Source organism: Camelus bactrianus, chromosome 24 (genome assembly GCF_048773025.1).
Source record: "Camelus bactrianus isolate YW-2024 breed Bactrian camel chromosome 24, ASM4877302v1, whole genome shotgun sequence".
NCBI lineage: Eukaryota > Metazoa > Chordata > Mammalia > Artiodactyla > Camelidae > Camelus > Camelus bactrianus.
The window spans coordinates 5,955,166-5,972,312 of NC_133562.1; the positions used below are offsets into that span (position 1 = coordinate 5,955,166).

The 17,147-nt window shown below is 34.8% G+C and overlaps 1 protein-coding gene and 1 pseudogene across 1 annotated transcript in view; both read right to left on the reverse strand.

Annotated features, from left to right (window-relative positions):
- Positions 1-336: 336 nt before the first annotated feature.
- Positions 337-12,801, reverse strand: LOC141574948 (testis-expressed protein 30 pseudogene; annotated as a pseudogene).
- Positions 12,802-13,185: 384 nt separating this feature from the next.
- The window catches only part of SMCHD1 (structural maintenance of chromosomes flexible hinge domain containing 1), a 114,890-nt gene continuing 110,928 nt past the window's right edge, over positions 13,186-17,147 (reverse strand). The window contains exon 48 of the mRNA XM_074352512.1: positions 13,186-14,244. Within this exon, the coding sequence (XP_074208613.1) occupies positions 14,220-14,244 (25 nt within the window). The 3' untranslated portion in view covers positions 13,186-14,219. The remainder of the gene's footprint in view (positions 14,245-17,147) is intronic.

Sequence of the window (17,147 nt, forward strand, 5' to 3'; positions counted from 1 at the left end):
ACACAGGTGCACTGGGAGACTTACATTAAAATGTTCTCACAGCATTGTTTCTAATAGTCAAAAATGGGAAACAATTCAAGTGTTCATTAAAGTAAAGTGTATGAACTCTGGTACATCCATATGGTAGAATATTACACAGCAAGAAACATGGAGGAACTACCAACAGGCATCTGGGTGAATCTCACAAAACTGGTGAAAGAAGTAAGTTAGAGAAGACTAGTCCATTAGGGTATGATTTTCAAATTTATACAAAGTCCTCAAAGTGCCAAAAATAAACTATGTTTTTCAGAAGGTGCAGAGTACATGGTGAAATTATAAAAACAAATAGGAGAGAAACAAGGCAGGGTCGTGGCTACTTCTGGAGAGGAAGGAGGGAAGAGAGATCAGAAGAGCACTCAGGTGTCTCTAGGGCAGTGGTCCCGTTTCAGACTCTGTAGTTTTATAGTTACTATTTTAATATATACTATTAATGAAAAATAAGACACATACATATATATTCACCATAAGAAAGAATCTTTAAGAAAAGTCTATCTGGCAAATGTAGATTTTAGCCCCTCACCTCCTCAGGTGCTGCTTGAAACACAGAAATAAATGATGTTTTAGGGAAATTATGGTACATTTGTCTATGTCTAGAAATCTCTATAAGCCTGACTTGATTCCTTTTTACTCAGATCAAGGCTCAAAACATATTTGTTAGACTTGTTAAACTTTTTTTTTTGACTGTTTACTCAAAAAGTTGAAAACACACTCACTTCTGAGGAGGGCTTGGCCCCGAGGACATGGCATGGTCTTCATGGCCTGGGGTTCCGACCAGCCCTCCCACAGCAGGATGGCATTAAATCACCCAATTCCCTCTCTTATTGCTTTGGATTCTTCTTTTTATTTTCCCTCTTCTATCATTTATTCAGATAGCTCCAAAAACTTGATTTTAAGTCCTCTATTTCCTCATTTATTTTTAAAATTGAAATATAAGTTACATTTTATACAACTGACCATGTAAAGTAAACAGTGCTTAAACACACAAACCTATGGTCAGTTAATCTTTGACAAAGGAGGCAAGAATATACAATGGAGAAAAGACAGTCTCTTCAGCAAGTGGTGTTGAGAAAACTGGATAGCAGCATGTAAATCAATGAAGTTAGAATGCTCCCTCACTCCATACACAAAATAAACTCAAGATGTCTTAAAGACTTAAATGTAAGACACAATAAATCTCCTAGAAGAGAACATAGGCAAAACATTCTCTGACATAAATCTTAGCAATGTTCGTCTAGGTCAGTCTACAGAGGCAAAGCAAAAATAAACAAATGGGACCTAATTAAACTCACAAGCTTTTGTACAGCAAAGGAAACCATGAGCAAAACAAAATGACAGCCTATGAAATGGGAGAAAATATTTGCAAATGATGTGACTGACAAAATCTTAATTTCCAGAATATATAAACAGCTCATGCAACTTAATAACAAAAAAACAAACAATCCAATCCAAAAATGGGCAGCAGATCTAAAAAATTCTCCAGTGAAGACATACAAATGGCCAATAGGCATATGAAAAAATACTCAATATCACTAATTATCAGAGAAATGCAAATCAAAACTACAATGAGGTATCACATCATACCAGTCAGAATGGCCATCATTCAAAAGTCCATAAATGATAAATGCTGGAGAGAATGTGAAGAAAAGGAAATCCTCCTACACTGCTGGTAGGAATGTAGTTTGGTGCAGCCACTATGTGAAACAGTATGGCAATTCCTCAGGAAACTAAAAATAGACTTACCATATAATCCAGCAATCCCACTTCTGGGTATATATCTGGAGGGAACTCGAATTTGAGAAGGTACATGCCCTCCAATGTTCATAGCAGCACTATATACAATAGCCAAGACATGGAAGCAACCTAAATGTCCATTGACAGATGACTGGATAAAGAAGATGTGGTATATTTGTACAATTTAATTCTATTCAGCCATAAAAAGGAGTAAAACAATGCCATTTGCAGGAACATGGATGGACCTAGAGATCATCATTCTAAGTGAAGTAAGCCAGAAAGAAAAATACCATATGATACCACTCATATGTAGAATCTGAAAAAAGAAAAAAAGAAAAAAAAAAAAAAAAAGGACACTGTGAACTCATCTACAAAATGGAAACAGACTCACAGACACAGTAAACAATCTTATGGTTACCAGGGAAAGGGGGTGGGAAGGGATAAATTTGGGAGTTTGAGATTTACAAATGTTAGCTACTATACATAAAAACAGATTTTAAAAAAGTTCCTTCTGTATAGCACAGGGAATTATGTTCAATATCTATCTTGTAATAACCTTTAATGAAAAAGAATATGAAAATGAATATATGTATGCATATGCATGACTGGGACAATGTGCTGTACACCAGAAACTGACACACTGTAACTGACTGTACTTCAATTAAGGGAAAAAAAAAAACATAACAGCTAAAAAAAAACCTGGGGTTTTAGTAAATCTTAAGTTTTCATCACAAGAAAAAATTTTATAACTACATATGGTGATGAATATTAACTATTAAGACTTATTGTGGTCATCATTTCACAGTATATACAAATATCAAATCATTATGTTTTCACCTGAAACTAATATAATGTTACATGTTATTGTACTTCAACTTAAATTTTTTTAAATAAAAAATACTTGGTTAAAAATAAAAAGAAAAGATACATATACCCCATTGCTCATAACAGCACTAGTTACAATAGCCAAGACATCGAAGAAACCTAAATGTCCATCAACAGATGACTGGATAAAGGACACGTGGTATATTTATACAATGGAATACTACTCAGCCATAAAAAGGAATGAAATCATGCCATTTGCAGCAACATTGATGGACCGAGAGATTATCATAATAAGTGACGTAAGTCAGACAGAGAAAGACAAATATATGATATCACTTATACGTGAAAGAAATGATACAAATGAACTTATTTACAAAACAGGAACAGACTCAGTCATAGAAAAAAAAACTTACAGTTATCATGGAGGAAAGGAGGTGGGTGGGATAAAATAGGATTTTGGGATTTGCAGATACTAACTACTATATATAAAACAGATAAATGACAAAGTCATACTGTATAGCACAGGGAACTATATTCAGTATCTTGTAATAGCCTGTAATGAAAAAGAATATGAAAAGGAATATATATTTGTATGTATAACTGAATCACTATGCTGTACACCAGAAACTAACACAACATTGTAAACTGACTATACTTCAATAAAAAAAAAATAGGTCCTCCTATTAAAAAAAAAAAAGAGCAAGTTGAAATTACAGGGAACTGTATGAAAAATAAAGTTCACAGTACAATGGTTTTAGTACACATGCCAACATGTGCAACCACCACACAGTCATTGTTGGAAACTTTTTGTCATCTTGAGGAGAAATCCCATGTTCTTTAGCTATCACCTCCAGTATTCATTTCCTAGGGTTGCCATTACAAAGAAACAAAAACTCAGTGGCTTGAAACAACATAAATTGTCTTAGAGTTTTGGAGGCTCCAGGTTTGAAATAAAGGAGCAGTGCCATCCTCTAAGAGTCCTTCTGTTTTAGTCTGTTTAGGCTTCTGTAAGAGAATACCATAGACCGGGTGGCTAAAAAAATAAAAGAAATTTATTTCTCACAATTCTGGAGGCTGGGAAATCCAAGATCAAGGTGAGGGTAGATTTGGTGTCTGGTGAGAACCTGCTTCTTGGTTGATAGATGGCTGTCTTTTTGCTGTGTCCTCACATTGGTGGAAGGAGCAAGGGATCTCTCCGATGTCTTTGATAAGGGCACTAATCCCATTCATGTGGTCTCAACTCTCATAACCTGGTCACCTTCCGAAAGTCCCACCTCCAAACACCCTCACACGTGAATTTTGGAAGGACACAAACATTCAGTCTATAGCACCTTCCTTGCCTCTTCCTTGGTTTCCTTCTAGCTCCTTGGTTTGTAGATGCGTTATTCTAGTCACATGGCCATCTTGTTCCTGTGTGTCTTCACATTATCTTCTGTTAGTGTCTGTGTCCAACTTTTCCCTTTTCATAAGAACACCAGTTACAATGGGTTAGCGCTCACCTTGATGATCTCATGTTAACTCGATTACCTCTGTAAAGACCCCATTTCCAAAAAGGATCAAATTCTGAGGTACTAGGGTTTGAATGTCAGGATCTTTTGCAGGTACGCAACTCAATCCATAAGGTCACTCTGTATCCTTTGGCTATCACAAACCTACTCCTCCACACCCCACCCCACCCCCAACCCTGAGCAATGACGAATCTACTTTCTGTTTGTATGGATTTCCCTGTTCTAATTTTCATGAGTGGAATCATATAGTATGTGGTCTTTTGTAACTGACTTCTTTACCTTAATGTTTATCCATGTTGTAACATGCATCGATACTTTCTTTTTTACTTTTTTATGGCCAATATTTCACTGAGTGGATATAAAAATTTTTGTTCATTCATGGACGGACATCTTTTGGCTATTATGAGTAATGCTTCTATAATATTCATGTACAAGTTTCAGTGTGGACAAATGTTTTCATTGCTGTTGGGTGAGTGCAATGGAATGGAATTATTGGGTCATATAGTAACACGATGATTCATCATTTGAGAAACTGCCTGATCCACATCATTTTCCGAAGTGGCTGGATCTTTTCACATTCCCACCAGCAATGCACGCCAGTTCTAATCTCTACACCTTCTTGACAAAATTTGCTGTTATCTGACTTTTTGATTCTAGCCATCTTAGTGGGTGGTTTGATTTGTGTTTCCCTGATGAATAATGAGGTTGAGCATCTTTTATGTGCTTATTAAGCATTTGTGTATCTTCTTTGGCGAAATGTCTCTTCATATCCTTCGCCCATTTTTAAATTGGGTTATTTACATTTTCATCATTCAGTTATAAGGGTTCTTTGAATATTCTAGACATGTCTCTTATCGAGTGTATGATTTGTAAACATTTTTCTCTCATTCTGCTGGTTATCATTCACATTGAAAGTATGCTTTGAAGCAACACTGTCTAATTTTGATGAAGTCCAATTTATCTCATTTTTGTTAGTTGCTCTTGTTTTGGTGTCATATTTAAGAATTATTTGCCAAGATTAAGGCCATGAAGACTTACCTCTGTGTTTTCTTGTAGGATTTTATACTTTTTGCTCTTACATTTAGGTCTTTGATCTTTTTTGAGGTAATTTTTGGATATGCTGTGAGGTAAGAACTAATTTAATTTTTTTAACTATGGCTATTGTCTTAGCACCATCTGTCAAAAAGACAATTGTTTTCCCTTTGGTTGGTCTTGACACCCTTGTTGAAAATCAACCGACCACAGAAGCATACGTTTATTTCTGAACTCTCAATTTTCTTCCATTCATCTATATCCCTGGCCTCATGCCAGTATCACAATATCACATTGTCTTGGTAACTGGTACTTTCTAGTAAGCTGTGAAACTGGGAAGTGTATGTCCTCCTATTTTTTTTTTTTTTTTTTTAGTATTTTTTAGTATTTTTCCAGCTGTTCTGTGTTCCACATGAATTGTAGGATCAAGTTGCTAACTTGCACAAAGAATCAGCTGGATTCTGATGGGGACTGTTAAATCTGTAGATTAGTATGAGGAGTACTGCCATCTTAACAATTTCAAGTCTTCCAAAAGTCTTCCAACCCACAAATATGGAATGTTTTTCATTTATTTAGATCTCCTTTAATTTGTTTCAGCGTTTTGTAGTTTTCAGAGTGTAAGTTTTGCACCTCTTTTGTTAAATTTAGTCTAAGCATTTTATTCTTTTAAAAATGCTATTGTGAATTAAGATTTATTTCATTTTTGGATTATTCATTCCAAGTGTATAGAAATATAACTGATTTCTGTATGTTACTTTTGTATCCTAATCTTGAATTCATTTATGAGCTCTGATTTTTCTTTATATACAAGATCATGTCATATGCAAGCAGAGATAGTTCTACTTCTTCCTTTACAATCTAGATGCCTGTTATTTTTCTTGTGTATTTGTCCCAGCTAGAACCTCTAGTGTAATGTTGAAAGTGTCAGGAATAGGTATCCTTGTCTTGTTCCTGATCTTAGAGGAAAAGCACCCTATCTTTCACTATTAAGTATGATGTTATCTCTGAGTTGTTCATAGATGAACTTTACAAGGTTGAAGAAGTGCCCTTCTGTTACTACTTAGTGCTGTTTATTATGAAAAGGGGCTGGATTTTGTTAACTATTTTTTCTGCATCTATGGACATGATCATGTAATTTAAAAAATTCTATTGATATGATCAATTGATTTTCAAATGTTAAACCAATCTTGCATTCCTGGGATAAATCTTATTTGGTCAGGGTGTCTAATTCCCTTTAGCTATTGCTGGGTTTATCTTGCCAGTATTCTGTTAAGGATTTTTGCATCCATGTCTACAAGAGATATTGGACTGTAGTTTTTCTTGTGATGTTTTTGTCTGGTTTGGGTTATCAGGGTACTACTGGCCTCATAGGAGATGGGAAATACTCCCTCCAATATTTTGGAAGAGTTTATGAAGAATTGGTATTAATTCTTCTTTAAATGTTTGGTAGAATTAAGTGGTAAAGACATATGGGCCTGGGATTTTCTTTTGTGAGTAGTTTTTAAAAAACTGATTTAATTTCTTCACTTGTTAGAGGTCAGACTTTTTCTTCTGGAGTCAGTTCCAGTAGTTCATGTCTTTCTAGAAATTTGCCCCTTTTATCTAAGCTATCTAATTTCTAATTTCCTTGCATATGATTGCTCATTGTATTCCTCTATAATCCTTTTTATATATAAAAGGTCAGCAGTAACCTCTTTCATTCCTGATTCTAGTATATTCTCTCCCCCCTCCCCCCGATCAAGCTGGCTAAAGGTTTGTTAATGCTACTGATCTTTTCAAAGAACCAAATTTTGGCTTCATTGCTTTTCTCTATTTCTATTTCTAGTATCTATTTCACTCCACTTATTTCTATCTTAATTTTTATTATTTTCTTCCTTCTGCTTATTTCAGCTTTAGTTTTCTCCTCTTTTCCAATGTCTTAAGGTGATAGATTACTGATATGAGGTCTTTTAGCCACAACTCCTAAGTTTTGGTATGTTGTGTCTTCACTTTCATTCACCTCAAAGTAATTTGTTGAGGTTTCTTTTTGGCCTGTTCTGGAGAATGTTCCATGTGTGCTTGAAAAGAATGCAAACTGTTGTTGAGTGAAATTTTCTATGTGTCTGTTAAGTCATATAGTTGGCTTATAGTGTTTTTTAAGTCTTTTGTGTTGATCTCCTGTCTAGTTGTTTTACCCATTACTGAAAGTGGGGTGTATAGTCCCCAATTATTATTGTTGAATTTTTTTTCTTCATTTCCGTCAGTTTGCACTTCACATTTTTGTGCTCTGTTATTAGATACAAATGTTTATAATTCTTAATATCCTCCTGACGGATTGATTCGTCATTATAAAATGTTCCTCTCTAATAACATTTTTTATAGTTTATTTTGTTTGATATTAGTATAGCCACTCCAGATTTCCTGTGATTGCTGTTTGCATGACATATCTTTTTCCATCCTTTTATTTTTACTCCATTTTGTGTCCTTGAATTGAAAGTGTGTCTTCTGTAGATAACATACAGTCTTGGATCAGTCATTTTTCAAAACTCCAGACTGACAACTTGTCATTTGATTGGATTGTTTAATCAATTCACATTTAATGTTACTGATATAGTTCCTTGCAAATGGCCATCTTCTCTGTGTTTTACATGGCAGAGTTGGGACGGGGAGAGCTCACTCTCTTATTCTCTTTGTATGAGGCCATAGTCCTATCGATTAGGGCCCCACTCTTACAACCTAATTTAACCTTAATTACCTCCTAAAGACCCTATCTTCAGATATAGTCAGACTAGGTGTTAGGCCTTCAACATATGAATTTTGGGGGAGGACATAATTCTGTCAATAACATGTAGCATCTTAATTTCACTAATGATATTTTCAATATATTTTTTGTGTTCTTTTTGTTGTAACAAAATTCAATGTTTGATTCTTCAAAACTTAACTATATTAATGAAAATAAACTATATTTAGACCACCTTCAATATTTGTACATCACCTTTATACAACTGTAACTGTGCTTTCAAAAGACATTTTGTAAAGGACATTACTTTCACAATTAAAATGTGTTTTAAAAATGGGAGAACATTAAAGAACATTAAATTGGTCTGAAATATATCTCATAATGCTGAGAGATATGCTGTTCTTTAACAAATTAACTGTATTTGTATTCAAAATAACATGATTTTTAACTAAAGACCATCATTTCTGGTCCATTTTAGTGATTTCCTGGCTCCAAAACAAAATGTGTATATTTATTTCTTTAATCCATATGTCTTTGTGCCAATACCATGCTGTTTTGATTACTATAGCTCTGTAGTATTATCTGAGGTCTGGGAGGGTTATTCCTCCAGCTTCATTCTTTTTCTTCAGTATTGCTTTGGCAATTCTAGGTCTTTTGTGATTCCATATAAATCTTAGGGTTATTTGTTCTAGTTCTGTGAAAAATGTCCTGGGTAATTTGATAGGGATCACATTCAATCTGTAGACTGCCTTGGGTAGTATAGCCATTTTAGCATATTAATCCTTCCATTTAAAAAGCTGATTTCTTGTGCATGATACAGAACTATTAATTGGGGCAGTCTTTATTTTCCTCCTTAATGGTGGCACTGGGGCTTGAACCTAAGACCTTGTGTATGTCAAGCATGTACCCCACCACTGAGCTATAGCCCCCTTACACTCCTATTTCTTTCTTTGAAAACATCATTTGTTGACCGACCTTTCACTGCCATGGAATGACTTCCCTTCTTGGTCCAGTGGATTTTATTAGAAGCTTGCATTTTCTGTACCACTTTCTCCAACAAGCTCTGTTCACACATTCCATCTGCTGAGAATGACACACACAGTACAGGATCTTCTGAGTGAAAGGGATCTTCATCTCTAAGTCTGTGCTGCTGCTTTGGATGGTGCAGTGGACAGGAAACACAAATGAGACCTGGAACAAAACCATTAGCATCATCTGGCTCCATATGACACAATATGGAAGCAGCTGCTCTTCAGCCCTCTTGAATGACCTCCAAGGAAAACATCTGCAAGTTTGTATTCTCCTGAGGTCTTAGGGTAATTCAAAACTGATTTCTATGCTTTAATTCTATGTACAATATTAAGGCCTTTACAGGTAAATATCAGGCAAAAAACCCATGAGCTGCAAGATGGGATGCCAGTGACATCAAATGAGGATGATTCCTATCTCCTGAGGCTCCATGTGTAAGTTATTCCATATGATAAGCTCCTGTTAGGTACCAAACAGCATCTAGTAATTTATTTCTAAAAGGTATTTTTAATTTAACTTCTACATGACTCATTTTCAACTGTTAAATAACAAATGTAAAGTGCATTACATCTGAGAAGCAAAGGATGGGATGGGAAAGTGGCCGGAGCACCTAACCACCCTCACTCCCTTCAGGGAGGAAACGATCACGTTCAAAGGGATCACCTCGCTCCACCCACCAGCACATTCTGTTCTTTATAAATGGTTGCTGTAGAGTTTACCATATATATTTTATCAGAGTCAGCTTCAGATTTACATTAGCTTCATTCCAGTGATCTATGGAAATGTTTCTGTTATATATCATTATTCCTTTCCACCTCTTTTTTGTGGTATTATTGGTTATATGTATCACATCTATTAATATTACAAACCCAACAATATATTATTATTATTACTACTACTACTACTACATCTTCAAATCTTTAACCCATTACATCTTTGCTCTCACTCAACTCTTTTATGCTGTTATTGGCAAATATGTTACATTTCTATATATTATAGGACCCAAAATACCTTATAAACATACTATTTTATACAATTCATTTCACATCAGCTAAGAGAAAAAAGGAGAAAAAGAATGTGTCAATAGTATAAATTACATAATTACCTTTACTGGTGCGCTTTGTGTGGATTTGAATTACCATCTCAGGTCTCTTTTGTTTCAACCTGAAAATCTTCCTTTAGTACTTCTTCTAAGATGAGCCAGCTAGCTATGAATTGTGTTTATCTGGGAAAGTCTTTTGCCTTCATTTTTCAATGGTAGCTTTGCTGAATACAGAATACTTGGTTGACAGCCTTTTTTTTTTTTTTTTCTGTTTGAGTACTTTGAATGTTATCCCACTTTCATACAGTCTTCATTTGTTCTGCTGAGAAGTTAGCTGTTGATCTTATTGGAGTTTCCTTGTAAAGGATATGTAATTTTACTTTTCCATTTATCTTTGATTTTCAAGATTTTCTGTTTATCTTTGACTTTCAGCATTTGATATTTGTGTGAGTCTCTGTATTCATCTTACTTAGAATTCTTTTGCGCTTCCTGGATGTGAAGGTTACTATTTTTTAATGAATTTGTGATGCTCTCAGCCATTATTACTTTGCATATTTTTCTACTCCCTTATGCCCCACCTCTCCTCTCCTTCCAGTACTCCCATTATGTGTCTGCTGGTTTGCTCAATATTCTTTCTAAGCCTCTGCTCATTCCTCTTCATTCTTTTTTCCTGTTAGGCCTGCATAATCTCTATCAGCCTATCTTCAAGTTCCCTAATTCCCTCTTCTTCCAGTTCACACCTACTGTTGTCACTCTCGTGAATTTATTTCAGTTACTATACTTTTCAATTCCAGGACTTCCACATAGTTCTTTAAAAATTTTCCCCTTTGATATTCTGGATTTGATGAGACATTGTCATTGTATCTTCCTTAGTTCTTTAATTGAACTTTCCTTTAGTTCTGTGAACATACCGGTAATGGCTACTCCCAAATATTTTTCTGTTAAATCTGACTAGTCGCTTTCACAGGCAGTTTCTGCTGTCTGCTTTATTTCCAGTGAAGGAGTCATACTTTACTATTTCTTCACATCTCACAATTTTTTTTTGTTGTTGAAAATGGTACATTTTAGATAACACATTTTAGCAACTTTGAGTACTGGTTCACCCTCCTCTGGGGCTTATTTCCTTACTTAGTATCTAGCTGGATTATTTTAGAGAAATCTGTGCCCCCAACCCATCCCCAAGTCTTAAGCTTTGGATGTTCCTCATCAGGGAGGGACAGATCTCAGTGAGACACACCATCATTCTGAGAGGACAGTGGTATTGGTAGGGCTCTCTCCTTCTTCCTTGACCCCCACAAACAGCTGTTAAACTCCATTAATAGCTGGCTGATTGCTCTATTATTTATATCAATGCCCTGGAGCAAAAATTCCTGCAGAAACTAATATAATCAAATTATGGTTTTGTTTTTGTTTCCTGATAGGGATGGAAGTTTCTGAGGTTAGTGTGTGGTATCTGTTCTGACCTCAGGAGGGCTTCTCCCAGCTATCTTATTGCCCAGTTCTCTCCTGAAAACTAGCCAGCCTTTGGACTGTATCTTCATTAAATCCATGGACCTTTTCCCAATTCCCTATACAACCTCCACTGTTTCTGAGAACACTGTTAGGCTGAAATGTCTCCATGCTGGAAATGAAACCAGTTCCTTCATGAAGAGATTAGGCATACAGCACATGGACATTTAACCCAAATGTAGTCAAAGCTTAATATATTATTACTTTTAAACACATATGGTTGGTTTTTAGTGATTCTTTTGATTTTTCATTAATATTTGATACAGGGATCATGGTTGAATTGTCAGCAGTTCTTCACAGAATAAATTCACCCTGCAAAACTACTGAAGAAGAGAAATATGCAATATGCTTAGCAAATCAAGACAAAATTCTAGTCTATAAAAACAAGGATACACATTTTTTCACTAACTTCAGTAGTTACTTATTGGTATGTCACAGAACTTACATCCAAGCAAAATCAGAAGAAATACAAAGTAAAAGATCCCACTAGCTTTTAAATATTATCCTATAATTTCTAGTCTAACATAATGAATGGTACTGTTCTATACTGGTTTTGTTTTTGTTATTTTAAAGTATAAAAGTGAATTCTAATTATATTTAACTGTACCTAATAAAAAATTCATATCTCCACCAGTGGACTATCAAGTGAATAGGTCACGGTACATAATTCTTTATTCCCACTAAAATGACAACATGGAAAAATGAAACACAAAGTTCCATTTCCATCAAGAATTAAAAAAGAAGTTAAGAATAAATGAGGAGAAACACAAGTGAAAAAGACAGATGTAAGCAAAACTTAAATATGATACTCCACAAAGATATAATTATTAATATTTTCTATTCTATATTATTTGTTATTGGAGCATGGCCTAAAGAATCAGAATACTAGGAATTTATTTTATATTATCAGACATTTATTTTACTTTGATGTCTGCTTATACTGTGTATTGCTTGTCACTTAAGACAGATGATTCTTTAACACCAATCTGATCTCTCCCCAAAAGGGAACTAATTTTAAAGAGTAAAACATTCTCAGATCCTCGAGTTATTGATGAGTTCATAAATAAAATAACTTCTAGCACAAGGCCAGATTTGAAGAAACTTTACCTTATATTTAAGATAATTAATATTTTAAAGCCAAGTGTCCTACCATGAATTTTAATGCCACTAATGTATCCTCAAATCTAAACAAATACGTGCTAAAAAGCAGCAACCTCTATCTGAAGTAAAAAAAAGGTACTATCTGTTCAAAAGACATGCAAAATAACATTGTCTTAAATTACTATGTATAAAATTGAATTTATAAATTATGTAACCATGAAGAGGAAGAGAATTCCATGAAACTGTTTAGCAGATATACCTGAAACGACATTCTGACAGTAGAAACATGATATAAACTAAAACTTTTACCAGAAAGTATTATTCGAAAATTATATACTAAAAATACTAATCCTACCTATTTCATAGTGACTGTAAGTAACCAAGTCATAACCTCAAAAATTTTAAAAACTTAGAAAACAAAACCTTTATCTTTTTGGCATTAATATGTAACAACTAATATAAGCAGTAGTTTCATTTAAAAGGAATCCAATCTTTCTTTTAGCTAATTCTATTACTGCCGTTTTGTTCCTGTCTTCAACAAAACAGTTTAAATGACTTCCAATTATAAACACAGGTTACCTAACACCATAATAGTTTTTACCAAGGTAACTTTATGGAGATTTATACTTTAAAAAAGGAAAACACATCTATTCAACAGGGAAGAAACAATCCTCTTTATTAACCTCACTGTATATTCAGAAAGGATTAAAAAACACACACATTTCTGGGAGACAAAACTGTACCAAAAGTATTTCCTTACAAAATAACTTCACAGATCAACAGCCCTGGACTTAGACAAAGACATATACTGACATTAGCGTGAATTAACACACAAATCAATGTTTTTGCAGCAACTTTCTAGCAGACCCTTATTCCATTAATGAGGGAGTGTACAACTTTTAAACCCTTAAAAATAGTAATAAAAAATTACAAAATAACGTAAATGTGGAATTAAGGCTGAGACTATATAATCTAGTATTAATAAAGTCAAACAATACTTATAAAAGTGATGCTGCTGCATATTATATACATACATTCATATACAGAATAAATCTTTAGAAATTTAAAATGCTACTTCCATCACAAGTTCACTCACCAAGTCAATGTTTTTCCACGTATCTTAAAGCATTTGAATTCAAAGATTCCTGTGCTTTTTCTATTTTTATTCTAAATTCTTAAGACTTTCCTCATATATGTACAATTAAATACCTAACCTCCAGAACCTTCCTTAGATACAACAGACGAAACAGTTTTGTTAAATAAATTCACAGAAAAGTAATAAAAAGGTTTGCTTTCAAGAAACAGTTCTAGCATATTCATGATAATCATACTGAAAAATAGTACGTATACCTTTCTTCAGGATAAGAAATGCTATGTGCCAGTTTTGCAGTCACTAATGTAGCTGCATATTTCCCTCTGACACATTTGCAGGGTAATGGCAACCAAAGGGCATAATAACTGGAAGGGTTCCAGTAAATCCATATTGTCATTGTCCAGTGAGATTCATAAAATTGAATGGTTGCTTCCAGTCCCATCTGGACAGACATGGAAATGCATGCCCAGATACCTGTGTCATCCCCAGAAATATTCAGTCTGTAAGTTACCCTCCTGGTCTTCTGAAACAGAGCTGCAGAAGGCAGGGCATTCTTAGTGAGACCAATGGCCCCTTCTTCTCTGTCACATCTCACAGATCTGTTTTGGTTATAATCCTGATCAAAGTGGGGAAAAAAAAAATGCATTAAATTTTACGTACCAAAGTTTTCCTTTCCTGAACTCCCTCATCAGATGTGGATGGTTAAGTTTCCAATGGAACTATGTTTTATTAATTATCATTCTTGGTATAAACAGACTTAATTAAACCCTTGTATATAGTCACTTATTTTACATATATACATGTAAAAACAAAAGCCTAAAATAAAAGCAGTAACTAATATATACAAAAGAAGGGTAAGTAATTTATACCATAGTTCTTTGGAATGGTGTATTTCAGACCCAAGTTCTGCAGATTTTTGCTTACCTCCCCCACTTCTAAAATGAAATTACTATTTTAAAAATTAACAAGAATTATAATGCTTATTAAGAAAAGTAACAAAACAAAGACAAGCAAAAGGAAAAACATTTTAAAATACCCATAATTCCATTCACATAGAGATGAAAAGAATGAACATCTTAGTATATATATATGTGTAGCTATCTTCTTATTCAGATATACTATTTTATTTTTTAACAATAGTTCCCTCAGCTGTCATCTCCAAATAGAAGACAGACATTTTCGATAAAGAGCTAATCTGTAAAGGGGGGAGGGTATAGCTCAGTGGTAGAGTGAGTGCTTACTATGTGTGAGGTCCTGGGTTCTCAAACCCCAGTACCTCTATTAAATAAATAAATGAATACATAAATATATAAGCAAAGAAACAAACCTAATTACCTCCCCCCTCCAAAAACAAAAAAACAAAAAAGAGCTATTCTGTAATCTTTATGAGTAGAAAATGAATCAGAAAACTGATGTCTATGAATCTACCACATAGTATATACTGCTAAGCATATTTTGTTCATTCTAAGATCCACATTTTTCCACATTTAACATCTCTGAAATCCATCTTACAATGTCTTGAGTTAATCTGTAGCATTTTCCTTTAATGTTTCATGAAATGGTATTTCTTCTAATTACTGACATATTAATAGTTGATGAAATATGGTAATCCCTATAAAAGCTAACAATAAATATATTAGTAGATAATACATACAAACAACATATAAACACACACACAATATACAATATATTACTGAATTTGCTTCCAACTGTGTGGATGAAATATATCACTATTTCAACACTGTTAAGATACTTTAATTTCAAATGCTCTAACATTTTTGATATAGTGTGATTTATGATGCATAGGCAGAGACTTGGGGATGAGGAAGTTATTAATTAAACAATGATTTAAATTTTAAATTGAAATTTACAGTGATTTTAACTTTCTCAAAGATAAGCAGAATGCAAAAGGAAAGCCATAGGCTAGAATATACCAAACTTTCAACCTGAATCTTCTTACCTGCTGCCACAAAGCTAGACGACAGTGGCTTTTTGGGTTTTGTTCTGTGTGACATTCTGGTTCTCTCGCCCTCACTCTGAAAACATTTACACTCTTCCTCCTTTTCTTGTTATTCTACAGCTTACTATGACTTATCTTGGTGTATCTTCTGTCAGTCACTGGTGTGGGCATTCAATGGGCCCTTTCATCCCTGGGAATTTCCACATGTTTCTTTTCCATTTTCTTCTTTCTAGGATTCTTGATAGTCTCAGTTGGTTCTCTGCATCTCCTTTCTCTTCACATAGTCTCCCTATTTCTCTGGGAAGTTTCCTTGACTTCAGTTCTTCGAATTTTTTTATTTCAGTACTCATAATCTTTAATCTTGTCCTGGCTGTATCTTTCTCCTAATATCCTTTTAGTTTTCCATGAATGTAACTCTGTCTGTAATCTAATTAGGAATCATGTGTAATTTTAAAAAGAGTTCTGTTGAATAACTTCAGGGTTGGTTTTGCTATACTATCTTGGATTTCCCCTCACATGTTGTTGACTCCCCTCAAATGTGTGATGACTCCTGGCTGTACAACTACATTTCAGAAAGAGGACTGTGCTGTTGGCCTGGATTTCTTCAGCTGTTATAAAAACAGAACTGTTTTACCATCAAGTCTCCTCTCTGAGTGGGAATTTTAATGGACAGGGTGGAGCAGGATCAGTGGCCCTTCAGAAGGCTCTGCTTTAAGGGTGTGGCTAGAGAGCCAACCAGCAGGTGCTAGTCCTTCAATGGCAGCACTAGACAAGCCTCTAGGGTGTGACCAGCTACACCAGAGGCCAATACTTCAACATTTAATTAACTAATTATCATCATTATCTAACTTCCTGGTGGCAGTTTCCAGGTGGAAACAAGGGAACAAAGCTCTCAAAGTTTTGGGTTGAAAATCTGGCATTTTCTAGGCTAGGTTTCCTCTCCTCTTCCATTCTGCTTCCCCTCTTCCAGTTCTGGGTTGGACTTCTCTGAGTCCACAGTCTCTCTAGGGTTCCCGCAGGCAAACTGCATCCTACTGTCTCTTGACTATTCCCAGGACCTCTTCCTTTAGTAGATTCCAGCCTTGTTTCTATCCTACAATCCCCAGAAAACCTCAATCAAATGTGAGGGCAGAAGGGTGACATTTTCAGACATGCAATCTCCTAGAAGATTTTAAATTCCATGCGTGGTTCACATTACCCAGTGCAACACTAAGTCTACACCATTTGATTTATATACGTGTACTACTTTAATGAAAATGGTACTACTACTAACAGCTTAAACTAAAAAGGGAACTTTAGGCCATACCACCTCTGAACTGCTACAAAATTGTAATGAACAAGATCCAAATCAATGATGTCTTTGTATCTCTGCAGTAATAGTAAGGTCCTAGGCTAATTCAGCGCTGAGGCTGTAGTGTAGCTTCAAGGATAAGTACTTCAGTTCAGAACTGCTGGGAAGGAACCTCCTCACGCGGTCTCTTAGGAAACTGGAAAAATGCTCCCCATCTGTCATAGAACATGAATGAACATGTCTTTTCTACATGAATACATCCATTTTC